The sequence below is a fragment of the Myotis nattereri genome (assembly GCF_964212035.1).
Source record: "Myotis nattereri genome assembly, chromosome: 1".
Classification (NCBI taxonomy): domain Eukaryota; kingdom Metazoa; phylum Chordata; class Mammalia; order Chiroptera; family Vespertilionidae; genus Myotis; species Myotis nattereri.
In genome coordinates this window covers 105,366,685-105,380,785 of record NC_138075.1, presented here as the reverse complement: position 1 = coordinate 105,380,785, position 14,101 = coordinate 105,366,685, and the positions used below count along the sequence as shown (strand labels likewise).

General features: G+C 43.3%; 1 protein-coding gene across 1 annotated transcript in view; it reads right to left on the bottom strand.

Moving 5' to 3' along the window:
* The window catches only part of CCNY (cyclin Y), a 174,584-nt gene that overhangs the window by 6,906 nt on the left and 153,577 nt on the right, over positions 1-14,101 (bottom strand). Inside the window, exon 8 of the mRNA XM_081109960.1 lies at positions 11,215-11,381. Within this exon, the coding sequence (XP_080966086.1) occupies positions 11,215-11,381 (167 nt within the window). The remainder of the gene's footprint in view (positions 1-11,214; positions 11,382-14,101) is intronic.

The window sequence follows — 14,101 nt, the reverse complement described above, 5'->3', positions numbered from 1 at the left end:
CGGTGCTGTATTTCTGTCCTTCCTCACACTCTACTGTAAATGTTGCCTTAAGTCAGTTTCCCCTACTTGTCTCCTCAGAGTTAGAAACCATGACATCTAATTTCACATGCCCAGCCCCTCGCACAGTATCTGACAGAGTTGGTGCTCAATGATTACTGTTAGGGAAGGCAGCAACTAAGCTCAGCTGGGCAGGGGCATCAGGGAAGGCTTCACAGGGGTCAGGAAAGTGAGAATTGAATTGAGTTTGGCAAGCATGGAGGGCTGGTGGAGAGAACAAGGGTTGGGGTTATTTCCAATAGTGGGGACCACTCAAACCACCACCAAGACCACAGGAGCACAGAAAATGTTGTCATCATCTCCTGTAAGTGGTGCTGAAGGCTGACAAGCCCAGTCCCCAGTGCTAGGCCTTACCCCTGTTGGCCAAGCCTCTGCATCTCTCCTGAAACACCGAGTCCCCAGTTCTGGCCCCTGTACTCAGGCCATCAGAGACCAAGGAGGACTATGCCCCAGTCTCATGATGCTGTGACAACAAGGGATAGGAATGCTGAGCAGATGAGCAGAAAGGCTGGGATGTGAGCAAGGTGAGTGGCTTTAGAGAAGGAAGCTACTGGGCAAGTCAAAATGAAGAAACTTCAGCAAGTTGTTATCAAAGGCCTGAATGTCTCAGATGGAAAGACCAAGAAGTCACACTTAGGCCCTGACCGGTTTGGCTCAGTGGTTGGAGCATCAGCCTGCAGACTGAAGGGTCTTGGGTTCGATTCCAGTCAAGGGCATGTACCTTGGTTGCAGGCACATCCCCAGTGGGAGGTGTGCGGGAGGCAGCTGATCCATGTTTCTCTCTCATCAATGTTTCTAACTCTCTATCCCTCTCCCTTCCTCTTTGTAAAAAGATCAATAAAATATATTTTAAAAAAAAAAGAAGTCACACTTAGGTCTTTTAATTGGAAAATAGCATAACTTGTATGTTGTTTCTTTATAGTCTAGTGAAAAAATTAATATACTCAGATGGTATATATTATGCTAAATTTTATACTTTTACTTTGTTTTATTTGGAATGATTTTTAGTTATTTTTATTTTATGTTTTTAGACAGAGAGAAAGAGGGGGGGCCTCACCAGTGTTGCTCAGTGGTTGAGCACTCACAGTTCAATTTGGAGGCAGCCGATCAATCATTCTCTCTCATCATTGATGTTTCTCCCTATCCCTCTTTCTTCCTCTCAGAAATCAATAAAAATATATTTAGGAGAAACCAAGATGGTGGCATAGGTAAACACTTGAAATTGCTGCCTCCCACACCAAATTCAAAAATACAACTAAAAGACAAAATGGACATCATCCAGAACCACAGGAAGGCTGGCTGAGTGGAAATTCTACAACTAGAAGGAAAGAGAAAAGCACACTAAGACTCAGAGGAGGTACGGAAGTGCAGAGGTACGGAGGTGCACGCGGCAAGGGCTGGCAACTGAGGATGCGGCTGTTTTTTTGAATGGGGTGGGAGTCACAAGCCCCTGACTGCTCTGAACTCCAGTTCCGGGTGAGTCTCTGAGGACCCAGACTCATACAGGGAGAAACTGGACTATCTGGCAGTGGGCAGAACGTGGAACTCGAGGGCAGCTTTCTCTCAAAGGTGCTTGCAGCAATTACCGGGACACTGAGACCAGTGGGCCCCTTAGGACAGGGCTGAGGATCAGCCAAAGCTGCTTGCTCCACCCTGTTGATTCCCTGAGACCCCGCCCCACCCAAACTGCAGCAGAGGCTTTTGCATATGAATGCCCTGGCCCTTTGCAATCTGAAAATTACCTAACAAACTGCAGCTGGGCCAGACAGACCCAGAACTTCCAAGAGAAGGTCCAAGGCCCCACAGCAGCTTGCACTGCTTCACAGCTGGGCCTCATCTGGGCACCTCCAAACCCCAAACAAGGAAGGGAAATCTGCAGATCTCTTCATAGCTCCTGCTGGGTAGCCTCAGGCAGAGGCTAAATTAGCACCTCCTTAGATCCAAGAGTCAGTGTACCCAGTGGTCAGAGTGGGACCATCCAATTACAACTCCTCAGATCCATAAGGGACACACTCAGGGGGCAGACTCAGTGAGCACCAAAGCCCCACTGAAGCAAGTCTTGCCCCAGAAGGGTGTTTCCAGCACAGAAGTTCTCCCACTGTAGACACAGCTGATTCTCACAGCCAATTGGCCTGGAGGTCAATTCCTCCCAGTGATACCTATAACAATCAAGGCTTAACTACAACAAGACTGTGAACAAAGCCCACAAAGGGGTACACCAAGAGTGTCCACCTCAGGTAATTGGGGAGGCTGAGCCACTGGACCCTATAGGACACCTACCTAGCACACAAAGCCACTCTATCAACACAGGGAAGCATAAAAAATGCGGAGACAAAGAAACAGGTCACAAATGACAGAAATGGAGGAAAGCAAACGACTAGATATAGAGTTCAAAACCACACTTTTAAGGTTTTTCAAGAACTTTCTAGAAACCGCCGATAAATTTAGTAAGACCCTCAAAAAGACTGGTGAGACTGCCGATAAATGTAGTGAGACCCTCAAGAAATCTAGTGAGACCCTCGAGGTTATGAAAAAGGACCAACTAGAAACTAAGCATACACTGACTGAAATAAAGGATATTACGCAGAGTTCCAACATCAGCCTAGAGGATCGCAAGAATCAAGTCAAAGATTTTTTAATACGAAGAAACAAAAAACACCCAACCGGAAAAGCAAAATGAAAAAAGAATCCAAAAAGGTGAAGATAGTGTAAGGAGCCTCTGGGACAGCTTCAAGCGTACCAACATCCGAATTATAGGGGTGCCAGAAGAAGAGAGAGAGCAAGATATTGAAAACCTATTTGAAGAAATAATGACAGAAAACTTCCCCTACCTGGTGAAAGAAATAGACTTACAAGTCCAGGAAGCGCAGAGAACCCCAAACAAAAGGAATCCAAAGAGGACCACACCAAGACACATCATAATTAAAATGCCAAGAGCAAAAGACAAAGAGAGAATCTTAAAAGCAGCAAGAGAAAGACAGTCAGTTACCTACAAGGAAGTACCCATAGGACTGTCAGTTGATTTCTCAACAGAAACTTTGCAGGCCAGAAGGGAGTGGCAAAAAATATTCAAAGTGATGAATGCCAAGAATCTACAACCAAGATTACTTTATCCAGAAAAGCTATCATTCAGAATTGAAGGTCAGATAAAGAGCTTCACAGATAAGGAAAAGCTAAAGGAGTTCATCACCACCAAACCAGGATTATATGAAATGCTGAAAGGTATCCTTTAAAAAGAGGAAGAAGAAGAAAAAGGTAAAGATACAAATTATGAACAACAAATACACATCTATTAACAAGTGAATCTAAAAATCAAGTGAATAAATAATCTAATGAACAGAATGAACTGGTGATTATAATAGAATCAGGGGCATAGAAAGGGAGTGGACTATTCTTGGAGGGGGGTGCGGGAAGGGGTGTGGAGGATGTGGGAAGAGACTGGACATAAATTGTGCACCTATGGATGAGGACAGTGGGAGGGGGGGGCGGAGGGTGGGGTAGGAACCTGGTGGAGAGGAGCTATGGGGGGTGGGGGGGGGAAGAGGAACAACTGTAATAATCTGAACAATAAAGATTTAATTAAAAAATATATATGTATATATATAAAAAAGAAAAAAGAAAGAGGGAGGGGGGGAGTGAGAGAGAGAAACATCAGTGTGAGAGAAAAACATCAATAGGCTGCCTCCTGTATGCACCCCAACCGGGGCCAAACTGGCAACCCAGACATGTACCCTGACTAGGAATTAAGCCGGCAACCTTTCAATGCATAGGACAATGCTCCACCCACTGAGCTATACTGGCCAGGATGATTTTTACTTTAAATGACATTTATTCATGCCTCATTTAAATGAAATTGAATAAGATATCTGTGAAACACTGGAACCCAGATAACATTTTAACAAAACAAGAATTTCAATGGATTAAAGATGGAGGCAGAGGAGGTAGAATTTACACTCATCTCCTCCCAAGACCAAACTGGATTTACAACTAAAATATAGAACTATCAACCTGAATAACCAATTGAAGACTAGCTGAACAAAAGTCTTATAACCAATGATTTACAGAAGAAGCCACATCTAGATTGGTAGAAAGTATGGAGGCATGAAAAGGCTGGCCCTGCACTCATGTGTGGTGGTTGAAAATCTGGAGAGATATCATAGCTTCAAAGGACCCCCCTGAGGAGTGAAGGGTCTCAACCCCATGCTGGGCTCCCCAACACTGAGCACCAACCAGTATTGGGGAAAAGGAGTCCACACAACATCTGACTGGGAAAACCTGTGAGGATACTGTCTGCCAAGGAGAGACAGGAGTTGGCTAAAAACTTAGGTGCCCTTTTGAAGGGCCAATGCATAAAATCTCGTTCACAGCCACCTCACCCCAGGCTCTGGCAGGAGGGAGGGCAGTGGCTCAGAGTGAATGGGACTCATCCAGACACAGAATGGGTTCTGTGGCTCTGAGGAGAGGGCTGAAGGGACATCCACCCAGTCTCCTCTTCCACGTCATCTACAGATGCCATATTTCCCTTCCATACAGCAGCAGCCTGGAATAATGCAATAGCCCCACCCTCCCAAATGCCTGTGGCCCTGCCCTGCTGAGTTCTGAGCCCTGTGGAGGAGACAGCTGGCTGCAGCCAGCCTGGGCCTGTGGTGCAGACTTTCTTGGAGGGATCCTAAGGAGGTCCCACCTTGCTGAGTTTGCACCTTGCAAGGGCCATGTTTCCCACATGCCTCCACCATTCCTGTGCAAATTCCTCCCTCCACATATCCAAATCTTCATCTGTTTGAGCCTGATGAACTCTGCTGACCTCAGCCTGAGGCTCCAAGACCCCTTCCACAACAAAGGTTCCCGAGGGCCTAGGCGGTTGTTGCCTGGCCTTGGTGTACACTAGACTTTTGCTGGGTGGCTTGAAACCCAACACTGGCACTGAGTTTGAATCTCTATCAACCTGGTGAACACCTCTCACCCCTATCTGATGGCTCACTGAGATTTTATCTCATGCAACTTGTACCACCAGGAATTCTTCAGTGACTGAACCTAGTGGCAGCTGAAAGGTGGAGACAAATCTTGGGGTGCTTTGGGCCTTTCGCTGACCTGCCCAAACTTGGTGCTGATGGAAGCAAACTTTGGAATGCAGCTTGGCCCTTCCTATATACACCCCAGCACCAGAGGCAGGTACCTGTTTGAAGCTACCTATAGATCACTTTGTAGCTCCAAGTAGGTAGCCCAGGGATGGACGTGGATACCTTCTGACATTGACCTGCATGGAAGTCCCTCCCAAGAGGCCCCAGAAACAACACACACATCAGAACATGACCCAATTAGCACATCCAAAGGGCTATCTCTGAAGGCACCAGACTCTGCTGAGGGTAATTCCACTTCTCACACACAGCAGCTCATATACTGTGGTCAGGGTCAATCCTCACAATCAGCCAGCCTGAGGGTCAACTCCATCCACAAACAGGCCAGCAATAATCAAGACTCAACTACGACAGGAGGGCACATATAACTCACAAAAGGGATATTCCTGGAGCACCTAACTCAGGTGATTAGGGAGCTGTGCCACTAAGCTCCACAAGATACCTATTACATAAGGCAACCCTACCAATACTGGGAGATATAGCAGATCTACCTAACACAAAGAAACAAATACAGAGAGGCAGCCAAATGGAAAGATTAAAAAAAAAAAAAAAAGCCCCAAATGAAAGAACAAGAGAAAAAAAACAACCACCAAAAAAGAATTATATGAAGGTGATCAATCTATCAGATACAGAGTTCAAAACTATGGTTATAAGGATTCTCAAGGAACTTAGAAAAAAACAGTTGAGTTCAGTGAGAACTTCAACAAGGGGTTGTAAGCATAAAAAAGAACCAGTCAGAAATAAAGAACACTCTATCTGAAGTGGAGAATACACTAGAAGGAATCAATAGCCAATTAGAGGAAGCAGAGGATTAAATCAGCAATTGGGAAGATAAGGGAGCAGAAAATATCCAATGAGAGCAGCAAAACGAAAAAAGAATATTTTAAAAATGAGGATACTGTAAGGAACCTTTGGGAAACATCAAGTGTAACAACATTCGCATCATAGGATTACTAAAAGAAGAAAGAGAGCAAGGGATTAAGAACATATTTGAAGAGATAATGACTGAAAGTTTCCCTAACCTAGTGAAGGAAAAAGCTACACAAGTCCTGGAAGCGCAGAGTCCCAATCAAGATGAACCAAGAAAGACCCACACCAAGACATATCATAATTAAAATGGCATTTGGTACATTTACACAATGTAATACTATGTAACTGAAAAAAAAAAAAAAGAATTCTTACCATTTGCAACAGTATGGATGGACCTGGAGAGTATTATGCTAAGTGAAATAAGTCAGTCAGAGAAAGATAAGCATCACATCATCTCACTCATATATAGAATCTAATGAATAAAATATACTGATGAAAATAGCTCCAGAGACATAGAAGCACAGAACAGACTGTTGAACCTCAGAGGGAAGGCAGGGAAGGATACGTGGGTGGGAAGAGATTAACCAAAGAACTTGTATGCATATATGCATATAACCCATGGTGTCACTGACAATAGGGTGGTGAAGGCCTGGGGCAGGGGTGGGGGCAGGCTAGAAGAGCTCAATGAGGGGAAAAGGGTAACATATGTAATACTTTCAACAGTAAAGATTTTTTAAAAATTAAAATGGCAAAGGTTAAAGACAAAGAGAGAATCTTAAAAGCAGCAGGAGAAAGACAGTTAGTTACTTACAAGGAAGCTCCCATAGGACTGTCAGCTCATTTCTTCACAGAAACTTTGCAAGCCAGAAGGGAGTGGCAAGAAATATTAAAAGGGATGAAAAACAAGGACCTATAACCAAGAATATTCTACCCAGACAAGAAAAAGCAAAGAGTTCATTCCTATCAAGTCAGTATTATAAGAAACTACAGGCCCAATCCACGAAATTCATACAAGAGTAGGCCTTCCTTCCCCCTCCTGCCAGCACTGGCTTCCCTCTGGCACCCGGAACCTGGTCTTCCCTCAGGCTGCTGGCAGGCACCTGGGACCCAGGCTTCTAAGCTCTAATCACCAGCAGGCACCCAGGACCCGGGTTTCCTTTGCAGCCCCAGCTTCATCCGGCCGCTCAAATGGAAGGACGTCCGGTCTAATTAGCATATTATGCTTTTATTATTAGAGATGTTAAAGGGCCCGGCAGGTATGGCTCAGTGGTTGAGCATCGACCTATGAACCAGAAGGTCACGGTTTGATTCCTGGTCAGGGCACACACCCAGGTTGTGGGCTTGATATCCAGTAGGGGGCGTGCAAGAGGCGGCCGGTCAATGATTCCCTCTCATGATTGATGTTTCTCTCTCTCTCTCCCTTTCTCTCTGAAATCAACACAAATATAATAAATACTCTACTTTCCACAAAACATTAAAACTCAATTTGGCCACCTTCTTTGCCACTTTACAGCAAGGATCACCTATCCTCCAATGTCCAATAGCATGCTCCCCATCTCTGTCTAAGGTCTCATTTCACAAGGAGCTTTAATATTCATGTTTCTAATGACATTCTGCTTATGCAAACTCCAAGATTACAGAAGTCTTCTCTACAATTTCACTCTTTTCTTGATGGGTCCTCACCAGAATTGCCTTTAACACTATTTCTACTAATCATCTCTTTCAGGCAATCTAGGGTTTTTCCAGTATGAGCCTCAAACTCTTCTCCCACTACCCTGTTCAAAAGCTGCTTCCGCATCTTTAGGTATTTATTACAGCAGCACTCCCCTTACCAGTACCAAAATCTATGTTAGTCTCTGGGCTGCCATAACAAAATGCCATAGGTGGTCTGTGGACCACTGGTGGTCCATGAGGTCCAAAAGGTTGGCGACTGCTGTGTTACAAGGCTCAAAGGGACACTGGTCTTCATGCTGGAATATGCTTTCCATTAGCACACACACAGGCTTTCTCTAAGCAAGCCTAGGAAGCCAACAGCATTAGGGAACAGATTCCTAGATCACTAACTTTCATTTCTCTCTCTTAAAACTGACTTGGCCAAGGATACACCAAGTGTACAGGTTCTCTTTCCTTGTTACTCTTCTCCCACTCTGGGAGGGGAAGGAAGACAAGTCACCTACCCTTACCAAGTTTGTTGTTCCAAGGTGAAGAACCTCTGAGAAGGCAAGTAAAGGGACTTATTCCAATTTTTGGTTTTAAAAAAGTAAATAACTCTAATGACAGGCTAATATCTTAGGTGGTGCCGGGGTCCAACCCCAACGGGTCCAGGGGTCCCCAAAGATGTGGACGGAGTCGGCGAAGTAGGAATGACACGGAGGCAGCGTTCAGTTGATCATCATAGCCGGGTTCTCTTGTCAGGGTCTCCTGCCAAGTTCTGGTCTGGATCTCCAGCGAAGTTCTGGCTAGGATCTCCAGCCAGGTTCTGTGTCCATGTTCTCTTGCTAGGTTCTCCAGCCAGGTTCTCCAGATTCTCCAGCCAGGTTCTGTAGCCATGTTCCCTCGCTAGGTTCTCCAGCCAGGTTCTGTCCAGGTTCTCCAGCCAGGTTCAGTCACCAGGTTCTAGTCAGGTTCTCTTGCCAATTTCTGTAGTCAGGTTCAGTCCAGGATCTTTTGCCATGTTCTCTCCAGCGAAGTTCTTCTGTCTGTAGGTTCTGTGTAGGTGCTGTCTTCTTTCTGTCTCCTAAGTTCTGTGTCTTGCTGTCTTATTACATCTGTATTTATACCAGTTGATTCAATCCTATCAATCTCTATTACAAAGGTTAGGGCGTTTCTTATCTCCATTCCAGGGAGTAAAGATTATGTAGCTTAAGCATGATTGTTCATAGTTAAAGTGATTAATTACCCGCCTGGCACTTAGTTGAGGGGTTTTATTCCCTCCCTAACTTCAGGGAAAAATTCCTACCTGGGGAAACAACCTTTCTAGGAGAGGCATCCCCTCCCTTACTTCAGGGAAAAATTCCTACCTGGGGAAACAACCTTTCTCGGAGAGGTGACCTTGGTTAAAACACACAGCGCTAAGGGGAGCAAACATATTAAGAACAGTATGCTATATATGCCAGGTCCCTTGAAACAGCAAGGATGGACCGGCTCCCGGCAAGGTGGTTTACAATTTCTGCTTTTAACAAACTGAAGGAATTGGAAGGCTCATTTAAGTAATTTTTACTGATAGATGACTATGTAATTTTAACATATAATTTTAAAAGCATTTAAAGACTCACTGGAATGACACTATTACAGTAAGTTTTGGAAATTCATGTACGTATATGAATGTGTTCTCTTAGCTCTCATGTTAAAAGAATCTCCTCCCAAACCCTAAGACTCTTCATTCTTCATTTTTCTCTCTGTTATTTTAATGCTTCTGTAGTATTTGTAATTTGCATTTGTATCTAATTTCCTTACAGAAACAGGATATAACTGATGAAAAAATTTGAGACCTACATTGACTTCAGGAGGTATTTTCCTCTTTGACTTAAATAGATAAACCTGCTCGTGGTGGGGAAACCCTTTCTACCTGCTCTTGTAGAACCTCAGTACGGCCACCCACACCAAGTCATTGGTTGTACATTATCTACTTTATACAAAGGAGAAGAGACAACCTTGATGATCATGATCCCTGTGGTGTGCCATTCAGTGTCACATGGTTTCTGGCAGTTGAGAGAACCACCAGCCAATAAAGTCAGCATTTCTTAAACCTTGCACCCAAATGTCCTTCTCCTTTATGGTCTGAATGACAATTCTTTTTGTAGCTGTTTCCATTTGAAATATAATCAAGAATTTTATTTTTATTACTATCAAAGACTTCTTTATGCTTTTCTTAGTTTTTATAAGAGAATTACAGACACAGGAAGGAGTTTCAGAGGTCAGCAGCAGGAATGAGCTCTGCAACAGAAGACCCAAAGAACACCAACAAGCATGCTTTACCAGAGCCATAAACGGGTGCCCAGAAAGTCAGTAAACAAGGCCCGGGTACCCCAACCTGGAGAGAAATCCATGTGATACCCCACAAAGTAGTAGTAATAGGCACTGTGAAGATCCTGCATCCCCAGGATAATTTGGTTCAGGGAAATGGCTGTGGATTAGGACACAGCTGGGAACCTCCTACAGCCTAAAGCTTCCTCAAGAAAGCCAAACAAATAATGTGAGAAAAATTTTAGCATGAGCAGTGTCAAAAGTTACTATAAACCATAAGCAACTGTAAGTAGTTCATCCTGATTGTTTTCCAAAACAGCTCCTTCCTCCTAAGAGGCTCTGAATCCAGACCCCAGATATCCCAGGGAATAGGCCTACAGGTCTCCTGCTAACAGTCCTTACCTAAATCTGAGGATTGAACCATATGAGAAATCTTAAGGCTGTCCTAAGAGCCCTGGGGTGCCCTCCCCCACAGGATTTATGGTATTTCCACTCAGCTGTGGGCACCTGAGTCCAGCTGGGGAGAACATGCCATCTTAACAAGATGCATGACAGGCGTCAGGGACAGAATGCCCATTTTAAACAACTGAACCTATACGAATGACAAAGCAGTGAAAGTTTTCACTGTGCAACTAAAAAGAGCCTGGCCGGCTAGGCTCAGTGGTTGAGCATCAACCAATGAACCAGGAGGTCACGGTTAGATTCCTGGTCAGGGGATGCCCAGGTTGGGGACTCATCCCCAGCGTGGGGCGTGCCTGAGGCAGCTGATCAATGATTCTCTCTCATCACTGATGTTTCTATATCTTTCTCCCCCCCTCTCCCTTCCTCTCTGAAATCAATATTAAAAAAAAAAGAAGAAACAATATTTTAATTCTTCTGCTCTTTCTGTGGCCCACAAAAGAATGGTACAGGACATTAACTCTGTGTTATCAGTCTGCAGTGGGATACAACTCAAATGTAAACTGCCACAGACTGCAGAAGGCACTGTTCTACACCTTTCTAAAGAAAGTAAAGAAAAGCTTTGCCAGTACCTATTTATGATCCACAGTGAAAAGAAATACAGGTTTTTACATATAATATTCCACAACCGTGCCTTCACTGTATATCATCAGCTCCCAAAAGACTTTCAGTCAAATTCATTCATTCTACACTGTAAAGACATCCAAAAGGGACACAATCTCCTTCCCAAGCAGTTCCACTGCTCTCCCCTCCAACATACACACACATACACACACACACTCACATGTCCTCCACTGTGATGTCTTTCAGGATCTGGCAGTAATCCACATTCCACACAGCCTGATCATCCCACACCTTGGAGGCCAGCAGAATCGCACCGAGAACAATTCGTTTCCAGTTGGCGGGACAGATATCTATCTCTGCATATGTTAAAAGTCTTTCAAGGTATACCTGGAAGATAAGAAAATGTCAGAGATAAGCAACTTGACTTGTTTTCTCTCACATACTAGCATACATAAAAAAATTCTCAAATTGTCTGATTACATTTCACCGGCCTTTAAACAGGGATTTATTACCTGATCATATTTATTTTAAAAAAAGTCAAGAGCTCAAATAGTCTAATGTGTAATGCACACATTCTGTAATTGGGCTGTGTGGATGTACTGGGTCTTAAAAGACACCAAGCCAGGAACAAACTCCAGGAGCCTTCGGTTAAATTTCTCACTCTATCAACTATGATATCAATACAAATTTAAAAAAACAACAAATGTTTCAGTAAGCAGAGCAAAGAATGTGAAAGAAAAAACCTATTGTTTTCTATCTATAGTTTTTTAATTAAACTTTTGAGGATTTTGTAGATTTACATGCAGTGTTGATAAACCTTTTTGTATTACTGTGGTAAAATATACATAGTATAAAATTTACCATTTAACCATTTTTAAGTGTAAGGCTCTATGGCATTAAGTACATTCACACTGCTGTGAGATCATCACCATCCATCCCCACCTCTAGAACATTTTCATCTTCCCAAATTGAAACTCTGTACAATACAGCATTCCCCTGTCCCAGCCCCTATTAACCATTCTTCTACTTTGTCTCCATGAATTTGATTTCTTTAGGTACCTTATGTAGGTGGAATCATACAGTATTTTTCCTTTTGTGTCTGGCTTATTTCAGTGTGAAGTAGCATCTCACTGTGGTTTGATAAACCACATATTTTCATTAAAATGGGTTGATAAACCCATCTTTAATGAAAAAATTTCAGCTGAAGATAGAAAATAAAACCAAATAAAATAGTATTTATAAACTGGCACAATTTAGTTTGAGGATAGACATCAGAAATATCCACAAAGCCCCACCACTTGAGTTGGGTAACAAGAAATGTCTTTTAAAGTTTCCTTTGGCAAAAATCTGTTATATTTCTCTGAACAATGGAATTCTTTTCTCTATAGTTTATCATGTATAAATTGGAACTGCATCAGAAAGGAACAAATCTAATTATCCATACTTCTTAAAAAACTTGCTAACACAGATAAAATCTACAGTGTTAAAATTATTCATAGTTTGTAATTTCTGTAAAGTCTTAAAATATGCAATTTCTAAAAAGGCATGTGCAGAGAGTAAAATGTTAAATACACAAATAAAATAGAAATTATTTTCTGCTAAATAATACTATTGCTCATAAACAGGATGGGAAAAGTTAAAAAAGGGAAATAATTCACACCTGTTACATCATTAGGACTCTGGGGAGGAGGCTGTACTTTAGGAAGCTCTTGAGTGATTTTGAGAAGTTTGACATGAATGTGGAAGTGGAAAAACATGATAATGCCATAGTTGATTAATATTATACAACAAAAAAGACTACAGGATGGAAACAGGTATTGTCGAACTTTATTCACTGTTAAATACTGAGCACGCAGCAAGTACCAGGCTCTGTGCTCATCACTGGAGACAAAGTGTGGAGGGGGCAGTGACCCCTCTGGCTACAGAGGGGAGAAGGGGCTGGAAGGGAGTAGAGCTGATGGGAAGAGGCATCAGGAAATGATGAAGCAGTCCTAACAGAGGACCAGTGTTTGACAGTGGAGACTGGCAGTCACATTCCAGAGATTCCTGTGACCCCAACAGCTGTGAAGATGGGCTGCTGTGGAAGATCCCAGACTTTCAGGTCACACAGCTGGATGGGTGACACCTTCTGAGACAGGGAACACCAGGTGGGAGAGGTTGGTGAAAAATAATTACAAGGATGACTGGGGATGTTTTCTATCTGAGATGTCTCAGAGAATGCCATTTAGGCAGCATACGTGCACGTCTGGAGCACAAAGGAAACAGCACTGAGATAGAAATCTGAGAGTCTGTGACACACAGAGTAAGTCGTGGGCATGGATCCAGTGACCTGGGGAAAAGGGGAGAGAAAGAAAAGAAGGGGCCAGGCCTAAACCATGAGAGCTCCTCTTTTTTTAATATCTGGATAGAGGGTGAAGGGACAAAAAAGGAGAGGGAGGGATAAAGTCTGTTATGTTCTGCTCTTAAGTCTTCTAATAGTTTGGAGAAAAAAATCACAAGGTAAATCTAGGTGTTTTTGAGGCCTGAATTAGGCTTACAATGTTATACAAGGCATCTGAGAAGGAACTAAAGTGGTCTCTTTAACAGTGAAAAATAAAACTAAAGAAGCAAGGCCACTTCAGACAGTGACTATGTGGGTGAAGAGGGGCAGGGGAGGCAGCAGGGGTGAGGTATCTAGAAGGGAGAATGGGGAGGAAGAAGGGCAGAGGTGGAAGAAGAAGAGAAAAGGGAAAGGAAACGGGGAGGGGAAACTATCTTTAGTGAAAGTAAAACTCTGAGCAGATCAAGAAAAGTCACAGCATCAGATAGCAGCTTCTCTGTGGAGCCTCCACTGGTTCCCCTGATTCCTAACCCAGAGACACAAAAGTCATAACGCTCCCTCTAATGCAGCAGAAGTTTCCTATGGCTTCTTTTGCAGTCTGTAACAGCCCCACTGTCTGTTAAACAGGTGCAATGGTGAACACCCAGGGAAGTTTGGAGGGGGTTCAGAATCTTGTCTGCCTTTTCTATTAAAATATGGCTTTGCCAAGAAGTGGGTTGGCACTCAACTATTTGCTGAATAAAAAGATATAAAATAATGGTTCATTTGCTCATAAAGGTTATTGTTC